A 15,000-nucleotide genomic window follows, 5' to 3' on the forward strand; every position below is an offset into this window, starting at 1 on the left:
CGTACAGGTTAAAGGCCCAGCGCAGCTTCTCCGTTACTGAACCCCGCAGCAGCACGGACAGACCAATCACAAAGTCCTGCAGAACACACACGCACACACACACACACACGTACACACATTAAAGTTCTGATAAAATGATCAGTAATATTAAAACTACTGCTACAGGTCAGTTTATTACTATTAATTAATTAAAGCACTCATTGCACTGTGATTTCTACCTGACCGGCTGCTGCTCCTACAGGTTCACTCTCCGGTCACTGCGGTCCCTAGTAATAATGTTTCTATAGTGTAATAATCCACACGCTGCGCTTTTACATACTCCATATATGCACATCAGCCCTGCTTACTGTTTTGTACTGTGTGTTGTTAAGAGCTCTTCTGTAACTTGTGTTGTTATAGTAATGTATGGCATCCCATGCGCAATATGTACAGTACTGTGACACTGCAATTTTCTTCAGGATCAATAAAGTGTGTGTGAGTGTGAGTCTGAGTGTGTTGCACAGAACTGTGCAGGTAAAGAAAGGGACACACACCTCAAAGCGTATAGAGCCGTTCCGGTCCATATCGAAGGCATTGAAGAGGAAGTGGGCGTATGTGGTCGCATCTGAACAGCAGAGTGTAGGAGAAAGACCCGGATTAAAACATGGAGACATCTGACTGTCCGTGAGCTTCGTGAGATAATGTTCTCCTAACACCACTTCAGTCATTGTGTGTTAACAACAACAACAACAACAACAACAACAACAACAATAATAATAATAAATATTATTAAAACAGTTTACCCTGAAGTCCTGAGGTCATACATCAAAACTAAACTGCAGTTCTGAAGTCATGTCACAAAAACAAGCCCATTTACACAGTCTGCTGTATATCCACCTTTACAACCTGCAACAGTTTAGCTCCGCCCATTCACACATACAGGGCAGCCAATCAGAACAGAGCTCGGTCTTAAGTACACAGTGTCTAATTCTGAGTGATGAAGAGAGATGTGTGAAAATAATGAATGAGTTCTAGAAGTGTTATAGAAAAGTTATAGAAGAGTTATTAAAGAATTATTAAAGAGTTATTAGAGTTATTGAAGAGTTAAAGATATGTCATAGAAGAGTTATTGAAGTGTTATAAAAGTTATGGAAAAGTTACAGAAGAGTTATTGAAGTGATATTAAAGTTATAGAAGAGCTATAGAGTAGTATTGAAGAGTTCTTGAAGAGTTATAAAGGAGTCATGAAAGAGTTATTGAAGTGTAATAAAAGTTATTGAAAAGTTACAGAAGAGTTATAGAAGAGTTATTAAATAGTTATAAAAGTAATAGAAGAGTTATTGAAAAGTTATACAAGTTATAGTTTTTAAAGTATTGAAGAGTTATAGAAGTGTTATTGAAGTGTTATAAAAGTTATGGAAAAGTTACAGATGAGTTATAGAAGACTTATTAAAGAGTTATTAAATAGTTAGAGTGTTTAGAGTTCCAAACTGTTATAGAAGAGTTATAAAGTGTTATAAAAGTGTTATAAAAGATATAGAAGAGTTATTGAAAAGTTATACAAGTTATAGAAGAGTAACTGAATTATAGAAGAGTTATTAAAGTTATAGAAGTTATTAAAGTTATTGAATAGATATTTAAGAGTTATCAAAGTGTTATAGAATAGTTCTAGAAGTGTTATTGAATAGTTATAGAAGAGTATTGAAGAGTTATTGAGAAGTTATTGAAGAGTTATTGAGGAGTTATAGATGTGTTATAGAAGTGTAAGTGGTCTTATTTAACACAAATCAGGATATGAGCTTTAATAAGGAGGTTATCAACAGCAGACCTCCTTGAGGGAAGAACTGGGAATAGATGGTCTTAAAGGTTTCCTCATCAACTAATCCACTGGGACATTCCTGAGCAGAGAGAGAGAGTGAGAGTGAGAGAGAGAGAGAGAGAGAGAGAGAGAGAGAGAGAGAGAGAGAGAGAGGGAGAGAGCATGTTACTATCATAGTGGTCAACCAGCAGGGTCATACTGGTCATGCTGGTCATGCTGGTCAACCAGCATGGTCATGATGGTCAATCAGACTGATCACACTGGTTGACTAGTTTTGTCAGGTCGGCCAATAAAAACATACCCTACACTGGTCAAGAACTAAACTGGTCAACCAGCTTAACCAACAAGACCAGCTTGAGCTGTCCAGGCTGTTTTTTCATGAGGGTGGTGACTCTCACATTCTTGAAGCCCCTGTAGAGCGACTGCAGCTCCTTCCTGGTGAACTTGGTCTGAGCCTGCAGCTCCTCCAGGCCCTCTGGCTGGTGTCTGACCATGGCCAGCTCCAGCTCTCCATCACTGCTGTCTGAGAGAGAGAGAGAGAGAGAGAGAGAGAGAGACAGACAGGGCGAGAGAGACAGGCTGGAGATGCAGTCTTGGTGAGAGAGGGGTTCAAGCAGGAGAACAGCGTGGAGGACAGGAGGAGGCAGGAGGGCAGAGGAGCTGCAGAACAGGAGTAAAGGGACAGTTTGGTGAAAATCAACTTTACACAGTTCTCCCTTTACCAATTTAAAGTTCCTACACTCCACATCTCTATTACAGGCATGGTTCTGTTACAAGCACTGCCTGAAGAACCGTTTAAAGAACCTTCATATTTAGGAGAGTATTAGAGAGGAACAGCTTTGGGATGCACTGCGGTAAAGGGATGTATGATGGTAACTAGGTGATGTGTGGTTTCTTTGGGTCAGTTTGGATTATCGGTCAACACTGAGGCTGATAACTGATACAGGTTGTTAGTTATTGGCTGTAAATTTGAAGTTATGGTGTAATGGTGTAATTACTGGAATGCAGTTCCTGCCCAAAAGGAACACTGAAGCTTGGAGCATGGAGATTTCTGACTGTTCAATAAATTAGGAAACATTTAATAAAATGTTATACACACATGTCTATTTAATACAATTTAAAATACCCTAAAACTAAACTGAAGTAATTATTATTATGATTTCTATTATTTATTTACATTATCATTATCAAACATTGACTGACTGATCTGAACTAATCCCTAGCATCCCTAAAAATTGTAAATATTAAAACTGTATAAATGAACATTTTCACCAAAGAAATCCCTGAAGAAGGAGTGAATGTAGAGAGGGAACAACCTGCAGCACTGAAGGACTACAAAGAGTGAAGGTGAGGGCTGTGGAGGAGCTGGAGGGTTCTAGATAAGATGTGGAGGAGTTTAAACACATGCACTCACCATCTACACGACAGAACAGGCAGAGAACATAAAAGAACAGGTGGGGAGGAGGTGAGGGCAGAGGAGGTGAAGAGGAAGGTAAACGGGGTGAAGGGGTGTGAGGAGGAGGTCAAGAGGAGGTAAAGGGGATGGAGAGGAGGTGAGAGGGAGTTGAAGAGGAGGTGAAAGGGGTGGAGAGGAGATGAGGAGGAGTTGAAGGGGAGGTGAAAAGGAGGTGAAGGGGAGGTGAGAGGGGTGGAGAGGAGGTGAAGGGGTAAAGGTGTGTGAGGAGGATGTGAAGAGGAGGTGATGGGGTTTGAAGAGGAGGTAAAGGGGAGGTAAACGGGGTGAAGGTGTGTGAGGAGGAGGTCAAGAGAAGGTAAAGAGGAGATAAGAGGTAAGAGCGAGATGAGGAGGAGGTGAAAAGGGGTGAAGAGGAGGTGAAGTGGTTAAGGGGTGTGAGGAGGATGTGAAGAAGAGGTGAAGAGGAGGTGAAAGGGGTGGAGAAGGGGTGAAGGGGAGGTGAAAGGGGTGGAGAAGGGGTGAAGGGGAGGTGAACGGGTTTGAAGAGGAGGTAAAGGGGTGTGAGTAGGAGGTGAAGTGGAGGTGAAGGGGAGGTGAAAGGGGTGGAGAAGGGGTGAAGGGGAGGTGAAAGGGGTGGAGAAGGGGTGAAGGGGAGGTGAAAGGGGTGGAGAAGGGGTGAAGGGAAGGTGAACGGGTTTGAAGAGGAGGTAAAGGGGTGTGAGTAGGAGGTGAAGTGGAGGTGAAGGGGAGGTGAAAGGGGTGGAGAGGGGGTGAAGGGGAAGTTAAGGGGGTTTAACGCAGAGGAGGGTGTGAGGAGGAGGTGAAGAGGAGGTGAAGAGGAAAGAAAGAAACATGTTACCTTCAGAACAAAATGTTTTGGATTTCTGCAGAATTCCTTTGATATAAACACATCAAATAAAGCCACCAGGTGAGTCTACACCTGTGATCAACATGAGCACAGCACGCAATCTCCCTCCCTCCCTCAGGACCCCTCCCCTCCACTCTAAAACTCAGCTCACCCCAACACCCCACACCCCGCCGGGTTACGCTCCTTACCATCCAGAGACAGCGGCTCCCACAGACCAAACTGCTTCAGGACCATGTAGAAGAGGACGATGACCACGGCCACGGCCATCAGCTCCATGCCCTGCATCACGATCTCTGCATCTACACACGGCTGCTAACAGCCACCGTATGATGACCAGACTGGACCTCAGACCAGTTCCTTTAACAGGGATGCTTCTCTCAGATCAGCTTCGTTAATAAAGTCCAGGCCGGTTTCATTAACTTCTGTATAAACTGAATTCTAATCCATTTTCATTGATAGCAGTCTGAAGTGGTTTTAGAAAGCAGTCCAAACTGGATCTCAAACCAGTTCAATCCAGTTTCAGTCATAGCAATCTAAACAGGATTACAGAGCAGATTCATAAATGTGTGAAAACTGAGCGGTTTGGACTGTTATTAATGAAACACAGCTTTTCTAGAACCCCCCAGCACAGGCAGCTCCCCCCAACAAGTCTTAAACCCTGAAAAGCCCCACACAACTCCAGGAGCTCAAACCATCTGAAAGTACAAAGTGTTCTAATTGATCAAATGATTCCTGGGAAGTTTTTGCCCATGCAGATGATCCGACAATCCTCATGTTTTCCAAGAAAAAAACGTTGGGCTTAAAGACGTCTGTCTGAGAAGAAAAGAGGAAAGAACTTCCTGGACTGATCTTCACTCGGATCTTGGAAGCTGGTCAGAGTGTCCAATAAATCAGCGTCCTCCAGATTTCCAGAAGAAACCCGTAGCTCCGGTCCTTCGGCTGCTCCCTTGTCCACCTCGGGGAACTTTCTGCAAAGCTTTACTTCATCTCTGTCCTGAAGTCCATCTGAGCTTTTCGCCATGTGTCAGCTTCCCTGCAGCTTCCACAGAGAGCACTCCCAGGCCAGCAATTACGCCTAGCCATGAGCCCCACTTAATGCAAAGAGTGCATTCTCCCTCTCTCTCCCTCTCTCTCTCTCTCTTGTCCGCTACCCGTCTCCCCTCCACACCCTCTTTCTTTTGCCTTCTTTCTCCACTTTCTAAAGTCTGCTACATGCAATCAAATACTCCTCACAGCAATTTTCCAGAAAGGTAAACGCTGTACTGCAGTAAATGGGGTCAACCCTCCTGCTAATACTCCTGATTTCAGAGAGACTCACTGAAAAAGCAGGTGTCCATATACTTTTGGACATATTATGTAACTAACAAGTAACTGTAAGTCTATTTCCCACCAGTGCAAACTTTGCAGATCAAATACAAAAGTATTGGGACACCGGCTCATTCATTGTTTCTTCTGAAATCAAGGGTAACTGTCTTTACTGTCCAGGGAAGAAGACTGTCCACTAGATTTTGAAGTGGCATTGCTGTGAGAATTTGCTTGCATTCAACAACAAGAGCAGGAGTTAGTGAGGTCAGGATGCTGACACCCCTCTAGCCTACGCCTGGCATTAGGCAGCATGGTGCCAATAGGGTCATGATGTTGATCTGCTCCAGAGAGTCCTATTCTATTGGCAGTACTTCTTCTCTACAGGGACTAGACAAGCTGTGTGTGTGCATTTGCACATCTGTGTCAGCAATGGGTAAAACTTAAAGTAGATGAATGCTTCATTAGAAGCCACAAACATTTGGACACACAGTGTTGGTTTACTAGACAGGGATTAAACTTAGTCCTGGACTACAAAGCAGGCTGAATGAAGATTCCTCAGAACTAGGCTTAATCCTTGTCTGGGAGCCATAGTGTCTGAGCCATAGTGTATGTGAGACTGACTTCATGGAGTGGAGAAAGAGCTGGAGGAAGAACCACTGAGAGGAACCAAGATTCAAAAGAAGAACCCATCCACCTCCGGACCGAGAACAACTGTATCCCATATAATTACAGATACACAGCCTACACTCCAGTACAGGACCAGGTTTAAGAGCTTACAGAAGCCGGAGATCTGCTGAAGAGCTGAACCCAGGGAAAGGAAAAGTGGAGCTCAACCCCAGTGTCAACCCTAGCCTGATCATCTGGTTAATCAGACTGTAAAACTCAGAGCTGCTCACAGTTTAGTATTTACTCTCTGAATCACTGAGAGGTTCTGATGTTCAGTATTTTGGTTCATTCAAATCAAAGCAGCTTTACACAATTAGTCATTAATAAAAAACACAAAATAAAGAAAAATAACATAAGAAGACATGAAATCAAAGACCCCCAGTAAGCAGCCAACAGTGACAGTGGCAAGGAGAACCTCCCTCAGAGCTGGAGGAAGAAACCTCGGGAGAAACCAAGACTCACAAGGGGGACCCGACCCGTCCTCCTCTGATCAGAACTATTGATAAATTATTGATAAAAGTTACCAAACCATCTAAACTGCTGAACTGCTCTGATCATAATCATAATATAATAATCATGGTGTAGTAGAACTAGTAGTATAACTTAAAGACCTCTCAGGACTGGTGACCCCGCCCCTGTATCAGAGCTACAGAATCCAGTGTAAACACACATTCCCTAAGACGCGCTATTAAAGCAGAGTAGTGTTTAAGTCTGAGAACCTCCCTCCATCTCCGCTGTACTTAAGCTCAGTATTAAAGTGGCTAATAAAGAGCTGAGCGTTTTTACACTGATCAGATTCTCCTGCATCAGCAGAAGCCCATTATGCAGCTTTACACCAGGCCGTAAACCAGGCTGACTCAGGCATCAGCTAAACCGCTCCAGTTCAGAGAGATGATTAGCTCTGCTACTTTCCAGACACTTCTTACTCTTAGAGACTCTTAGATCCAGCATGAAAAGCCCATTCCCATCTCTTAAAGCTCCTGCAGCTCATTTTTTATTATATAGTAAACTGCTGTGCTGTTCTTTTCAGATGAGTTCTCATTGTTTTCAGATCATTTCTTATAGTTTAAAAACATAAAATATATAATATTTTAACCTCCTTAGACTTTACGTCCTCATATGAGGACATTACATTTCAACTTTTCTGCACCATGATACTTTTTACATTTTTTAAAACTTTGACCCTTTGACCTCACATGATTATTTATTTGTTTGTTTGTTTGTTTTCCTGTACAAACACTAAGTGTAATTTTTAGGTTCTACTAGTCCCAAATAGGAGACATTAAAAAATACACACCAAGCAAACGTCCAGATCTCAGGAGGTTCCTAATCTATTTTTATTATTTTAATTGGCTGCCATGGGCTTCCATATTCTGGACTTTCAGAGAAGCTCTAATGAATGCAATACATTTAATAATTACTATTACTAAGTTGCTCTAGAGTGTTAATCTGTGCAGAGGGGTCGAGTAATGCAGTACTAACAATTCATTATCTTACTAAGTAGAAATGTTGGTTATCTAAACTTTACTGGAGTAATTCTTTATTTTTTTATTATCTGAACTTTCTCCTCCTTACATTTTAAAATCAGCCTCGTTTCTCCTATTTCATTTCCCTTTGTTTTCATTCCGGCTCGTCATCAATAAAAACTCTCTCCAGATAAATCTCTCCATCCGGAAAGTGTGAGTCTGATCCTGATTGGATGAGAAGTATAAACAGACACCATTCTGACTCCCTATTGGTTTATAAGAGATCCATCACACCTGCACCCGTCCCGTTCCTCTCCAGCAGCTCACAGCAGACGTCTGTAGTCTAGTATGAAGACTGTGTCCGTGGCAGAGACTCAAGAGAGCTGCAGTGAAACGTCCCGACTGAGCCCCACATTTACATTCCAATAAAGCTTATTGATCACACGCCTCTGAAGTCTGACTTTCTGCAGCTTTACAGAACTTCTAGACAACGACTCCTCATATTTTCCTCCATGAAGCTCATGTTGATGCTCAGTAGAGCACAGAGACGCTCCTTTAATAGAGCTGATATTACTTAAATGCTTCATTTTCAATGGGCAGATCTGCAGCTGAAACAGGAGCCTAGTGCAGCCCAACATTTTTAACATCAACATTTTAATAGATCATCCTCCTCATTTTGGTTTTTAGAGAAATGGGGTTTTGGGGAGGGGTGGGGGGGGGGGGGGTAGTGCACTATAGACCCCTGTGGCGCGGCCTAAGCTTTCAGCCTTTGTTTTCCTTCCATTACTTTTACTTTTCTACTTGAAGTGGTTCTGAAACCAGTACTTTTACACTTTTACTGGAGTAAAAAGCTTCAGTTGATACTTCAGCTTCTATAGAAGTCTTTTAAACCCTCGTATCTCCACTCACTTCTACCTGAGAGATGAGTGTGAATACTTTTGACACCTTTGAATCTGAGTGTATCTTAGTATGGTTGAATAGTGAGAGATCAGTAGACAGAGGTGAGAAACCGTGAACCTCCTTCAGAAGAACATCCAGCAGAACCAAAACAGAGCTGTAAAACGGGCCAATTCCAACTGTTACATCATAGTCCTGACTCATATTTACACCCCAGCATTTACATAAACCCCACCCACAAGAGAAAGCCATAGTCAAAGCAGGACAAAACAGAGAAACGATAAAGTGTGACGCCGTCTTCAGGAGAATATGGTGGTGTTGATACTGGGGAGCAGCTCATCACCTCCAAACTCTGCTGGTTATGGGAATACGGGTTGATACGGGAACCAGGACTCGTGACTGCGCCTTTACCTGTGCCGGTCTCCACAGAGCTCAAAATCAATTAAGTGTGTGGACAGGATAGTTATATCTGTGGTATCTAGGTAGACACAGGCAAGCTTTCCCATTGGTCAGTCATTCAGGAGCTAGACTGAAGGTCTTAGGCATCAGATTAACAAACCAACATCATTCATTTATATTTATATTGAATTATATTGAATTCTTTCATAATTAAATAGTAAGATGAGTCTTTTTTACTGGAGGTTCTAGATAGGCTGATCTAGATAGACTGTGAGAGTGAGTGGCAGTGTTAGCAGAAAAAAGTATCACTCTAGTTCCTCTGAAGGTTCTAGATACCCTGATGTGTGAGTGGTAGTGGGGATTGCTTTAATATCAGTAAAGATCTCTACTAGGTTCTCTACTTTCGGAGTATTTATGACTGTGTATGAATATTTAATATCAGAGCAGCATATTTAACCCTGAGCTTCCTCTCCTCACCCCTATAACTGAGGAGTCACTCAGCTTACACTGTCTCCCATGTAATTACCGGATAATTCACTCGAGGATGTAATAAAGCCTGGGAGCTGATGTACAGACACACTCCTGTACATTTAATAAGCAATAATGCATAATAAATACACAATAATACATCATAAATACATCATAAATACACCGCAAATAAACAGAAACACTGCAGAAATGATAGGGTTGCTTCCTGTAGAGGATTTATCCACTAATTCACATTTTCATCTGAACATGGTGCCGAAGGTGTTGCATGTGATGGTCTGACCCGAACAGGTATTTAAGACTGAACCTTTGTATGAGTGTGTGTGTGTGTGTGTGTGTGTGTGGTGTGTATGATGTTAAGCAGGTTCCAGCGGCACTGAGGATCAGCAAAAACCAGAGCCGAGATTGGGTCGGGAAACCTGACAGCAAACAGTGAGGTGGTCATGACCAGAGCTGACCTGAGCTGACCTGAGCTGACCTTAGGTAAGTGTATGGGGAGTCTGAAGTTGGGATGATGCTGATGTATCTAAGTGTGTGAGATCTCCTCATCAATCAGGAAACATAAATGTAGTTAATAATTTAGTTGTGATTTATGCTTCCTAAGCAGCAGAGGCTCAGAGTAAAGGGCTTCAGAGATGAGGAGATGCTCTTAAGAAGACAGACGCGGGGCAGCGGCTGCTGCAGCTCATCTCCGCTGTGGCTTAAGCAGGGCATTATGAGGCCTAATGACCTGCTGGACCTGGTAAATGGAGCTACAGACTTACAGTCATTAAACACATCAGGAGTTTAGTGCAAAGTTTATTTAAATAAATGAAATTAAACCACATCTGTAATATTAATATTATTAATATTAGTAGGAGTATTGTTGTTGTTGTATTTTGATAGGCTCTGGACTCACTGAAACATTGTTATTGATGTTGTTATTAGACTATTGAAACTTAATATTATAATTTATATTATAATCATTTATTATTATTATATTATCATTAAAATTTCTTATTTATCCAGACAACCCAGGCCCAGTGCTGAGGATTGTCCAGTAGGAGGACTGACTTATTAGACAGGCTGTAATTCAGGCTTGTTATCCAGCTAAGTTGAGAACTCCTGCTTTGTGACCTCTATTCTACGCTGTCATTTTTTTGTATCCGTGTGTTTTTCTCTTTGATCTGGTTTGTGTCTCCTCTCTTGTCCTGCTCCTGCTTGTGATAAGCACTGTAGCCCCGCCCTCTCATCATTACTCCCAAGTGTTTCTTGTTTATGCTCAGTATTTTGCTGTCTGGCTTGATATCCTGCTTGTGTTTCTTTTTCTGTTTCAGTTTTCTGTGTTTGTTTTGTTCTAGTGTGCCTAGTTTATTTGTTTTTATGGATTAAAAAATCCTCCACTAAATAATTATTGCTCATAATTATTAGAACATATTCAAATAATTATTTTAATTAGAATGCCGCACATGCTGTAGTTAAGTTTAGGTGCTCTTTACTCTCCGGTCCATACAGTTTATTTGTGAAAACTAAGCAATGAAACAAACAGCATATTTACATTCAGTCTACAACAATGTAGGCCCGCCCATTTGCACTAAAATGATGGACGGCCAGTTAGAGCTTGTTTACTTTCATCAATCTTACAGGCATTGCTAGAAGTGTGTGTGTGTGTGTGTGTGTGTGTGGATCCAGTGGAGCTGGATCTGAGCAGTTCTGATATTAAACTAGATTCTCTGAGAGTTCTGTCTTATAATTATATACCACCATCTCTCCATTAGAGGGCAGCGTTGGTCAGATGAAGGCTTCTGCCTCTGTACAGTCACGCATACCCAGTCCCCTGATCCCCCTCAACAGAGTCACGTTTAGTGTCTGTAGTTTACTTCTTTAAAGAGCTCATATCCCACCGTTTACTACTTCAGTCCTCTAAGCCCCTCCTACAGCGTATGTGGAGTTTACAAACCAAAAACACCCAGAATTCATTTCTGCACCAACCTCTCTCGATCCCTTACAGTTACAGACACAGTTCAGCTACTTTTACGGTGCAGCCATTACCGACACAGGCATTTAGCTGTGCACGCAGAGCTGGTTTAATCCCCATAGAAAAGCACTGCCGATGCAGCAGGACAACATAACAAGCCACCATGCCCAGTGCCCTGCGGTGAAGCAGTGGCACTGTAGAGTTCTTTAGAGTGCTGGAGCTCAGGGATCATCCATTATCAGTACATGACCTCACTAATGCTCTCATGGCCAAATGCCACCACAACCTCACAGCAATGTTCCAAAATCTAGTGCAAGGCCTTTGCAGAAGAGAAGAGGCTGTTACTGCAGCAAAGGGAGAACGTGTGTATATGTAAATGACCTCTGTTCTTATTAGCTGCTTCACTTCGAGGCGAACAGGCAGGTGTTCAGTAGTCTCTAATAGACCTGATTACGTGGTTTCTGACACTGTATGACTCTGTTATCTAGAACATGGACTGAAGTACAGGTCTGAACTCTCAAGCTGTACTTTACTGCCAAGTGAGTGACATTAGCCTCACAGCTCACGTGGATCTGAGCTGAGATTAATATTATTATTAATATATCAGTTTCTCTGGAGGCTCTAAGACTGGAACGTACTTTACCTGCCCATAATATTGTCCACCAAGAGTGTGTGTATGTGTGTGTGTGTGTGTGTGTACCTGGTCCCTGTGGGGCAGTGTTGCTAATGATCCACTTCACCAGGCAACACTTCATTAAGCTCTTCCGGGAGAATCGCGGTTTCTGCCATTTCCCCTCTTGTGGCCTGCTGGGGGCGCCGTCTGGCCCACTGGAGTCCGACAACAAGCCATCCACTCTCTGACCATCAGTCTGCTGAGAGGTGGGAGTGGTGGGGGATGAGAAGGAGAGAGAGAGAGAGAGAGACAATAATTACACTTAATTAACTTTTTTTTATTTTTTATGTGTCATACACTACATGTCCAAACATTTGTGGACACCCTTTCTAATGAATGCTTTCAGCTACTTTAAGTTGCACCGATTGCTGCTGACACAGATGTGCAAACTCTCATCTGTTGGAGCAGATAAACATCATGACCCTATTGGCTCCATGCTGCCTAATGCCAGGCGTGGGCTAGAGGGGTATAAAGCCCCCCAGCATTGAGGAGCTGTGGAGCAGTGGAGGAACTGTGTTCTCTGGAATGATGGTGGAGGAGCTCCATCCAGTACTTTTGGGATGAGTTGGGGATGATGAGGTGAGGTGGGGTGATGATTATCTAGCCAACATCCTGAACTCACTAACGCTCTTATTGCTGAATGCAATCAAATCCTCACAGCAATGCTCCTCCTCCAGAATCTAGTAGAAAGTCTTCTTCTCTGGATAGTAGAGACAGTTACTCCAACAGAAGCAGGGTCAGCTCTTTTTTTTATACCCTTGATTTCAGAAGGAGCAAGGCATGTGCAGGTGTCCCAATACTTTTGTCCCTATAGGATCAGTGAAGATCAGTGGTGTAGAAGAGGAAGAGGATCAGTGAGAGATCAGTGGAGTGTAATAACTAACACAGGTGGACTCCAGACAGAAATACTGGCCTTCTGCCAACACAAACAACACACCTGATTGGCTTAAATACATTAACGAGGACACACACTCCTAACGAACCCTTAACCAGGCTCGCCGTGATGAGGTTCAGCATGTTCTCCCTGAAAGTCAATCACACGTAATTAAAGGCAGTTTGGGGCTTTAAAAAGAATATATTTTAAATATTATAAAATATTGTTATAAATATTGTGTGTGTGTGTGTGTGTGTGTGGGTGTGAGTGTGTGTTAATGGCAGTGTGTGATGGAAAGCTATCTCTCTCTGTTTGAATATGAATAGAATGTAAAGCTGTATGGAGTGAATTGAGAACGGCATCAATAATTTAGCATCTTTAAACACAAGCTTCAATAAAAGAAGAGCTCAGAGGCCCTCTGTACACACACACACACACACACACACACACACACACACACACACACACACACACACACACACACACACACACTGATTCCAGTACAGTGTTTAAAGGAGCTGGGAGCTGATTGGTCAGGGAGGAGAGTCAGACTGGATTATAAGAAACACTATAAAACAGTCATTTAAAAAATTGATTAGTATCGTCCAAAACTCAGCATAGAGTCACTCAGGTCAGATCAGCATTGGTCAGCATTAAGGTACTCAGATCAGATCAGCATTGGTCAGCATTAAGGTACTCAGATCAGATCAGCATTGGTCAGAATTAAGGTACTCAGATCAGATCAGCATTGGTCAGAATTAAGGTACTCAGATCAGATCAGCATTGGTCAGCATTAAGGTACTCAGATCAGATCAGCATTGGTCAGCATTAAGGTACTCAGATCAGATCAGCATTGGTCAGAATTAAGGTACTCAGATCAGATCAGCATTGGTCAGAATTAAGGTACTCAGATCAGATCAGCATTGGTCAGCATTAAGGTACTCAGATCAGATCAGCATTGGTCAGCATAGAGTCACTCAGGTCAGATCAGCATTGGTCAGCATTAAGGTACTCAGATCAGATCAGCATTGGTCAGAATTAAGGTACTCAGATCAGATCAGCATTGGTCAGCATTAAGGTACTCAGATCAGATCAGCATTGGTCAGCATAGAGTCACTCAGGTCAGATCAGCATTGGTCAGCATTAAGGTACTCAGATCAGATCAGCATTGGTCAGCATTAAGGTACTCAGGTCAGATCAGCATTGGTCAGCATTAAGGTACTCAGGTCAGATCAGCATTGGCCAGCATTAAGGTACTCAGATCAGATCAGCATTGGTCAGCATTAAGGTACTCAGGTCAGATCAGCATTGGTCAGCATAGAGTCACTCAGGTCAGATCAGCATTGGTCAGCATTAAGGTACTCAGATCAGATCAGCATTGGTCAGAATTAAGGTACTCAGATCAGATCAGCATTGGTCAGCATTAAGGTACTCAGATCAGATCAGCATTGGTCAGCATAGAGTCACTCAGGTCAGATCAGCATTGGTCAGCATTAAGGTACTCAGATCAGATCAGCATTGGTCAGCATAGAGTCACTCAGGTCAGATCAGCATTGGTCAGCATTAAGGTACTCAGATCAGATCAGCATTGGTCAGAATTAAGGTACTCAGATCAGATCAGCATTGGTCAGCATTAAGGTACTCAGATCAGATCAGCATTGGTCAGCATAGAGTCACTCAGGTCAGATCAGCATTAAGGTACTCAGATCAGATCAGCATTGGTCAGCATTAAGGTACTCAGATCAGATCAGCATTGGTCAGCATAGAGTCACTCAGGTCAGATCAGCATTGGTCAGCATTAAGGTACTCAGATCAGATCAGCATTGGTCAGAATTAAGGTACTCAAATCAGATCAGCATTGGTCAGCATTAGGGTACTCAGATCAGATCAGCATTGAGGTACTCAGGTCAGATCAGCATTGGTCAGCATTGTTCAGCATTAAGGTACTCAGGTCAGATCAGCATATCCCCACTCATTTTATCCAATATCAGCAAAAGAACCCTTTAGAAAGTGAGACTCTGTTCCTGAAACATTTCACATTTTAACTGGTTTAAACAGGCAGACTGAACTGGTTTAAATGGGTAGACTGAACTGGTTTAAATGGGTAGACTGAACTGGTTTAAATGGGCAGACTGAACTGGTTTAAATGGGTAGACTGAACTGGTTTAAACTGGTAGACTGAACTGGTTTAAAC

General features: G+C 42.6%; 1 protein-coding gene across 2 annotated transcripts in view; it reads right to left on the reverse strand.

Annotated features, from left to right (window-relative positions):
- kcnip3b (Kv channel interacting protein 3b, calsenilin) overlaps positions 1-15,000 on the reverse strand; it is a 24,164-nt gene that overhangs the window by 2,572 nt on the left and 6,592 nt on the right. The window contains exons 2-7 of one of the 2 annotated variants that reach the window (XM_072659695.1): positions 11,960-12,131; positions 3,207-3,215; positions 2,197-2,321; positions 1,808-1,877; positions 534-604; positions 1-76 (exon numbers count right to left, since the gene is read on the reverse strand). The exon at positions 1-76 is cut by the window's left edge and continues 32 nt beyond it. In XM_072659695.1, the coding sequence (XP_072515796.1) occupies positions 1-76; positions 534-604; positions 1,808-1,877; positions 2,197-2,321; positions 3,207-3,215; positions 11,960-12,131 (523 nt within the window). Of the gene's footprint in view, positions 77-533; positions 605-1,807; positions 1,878-2,196; positions 2,322-3,206; positions 3,216-4,271; positions 4,369-11,959; positions 12,132-15,000 lie in introns of those variants that run through there. The other variant, XM_072659696.1, reaches the window with a different exon arrangement.

Source organism: Salminus brasiliensis, chromosome 16 (genome assembly GCF_030463535.1).
Source record: "Salminus brasiliensis chromosome 16, fSalBra1.hap2, whole genome shotgun sequence".
Taxonomy (NCBI): Eukaryota; Metazoa; Chordata; class Actinopteri; order Characiformes; family Bryconidae; genus Salminus; species Salminus brasiliensis.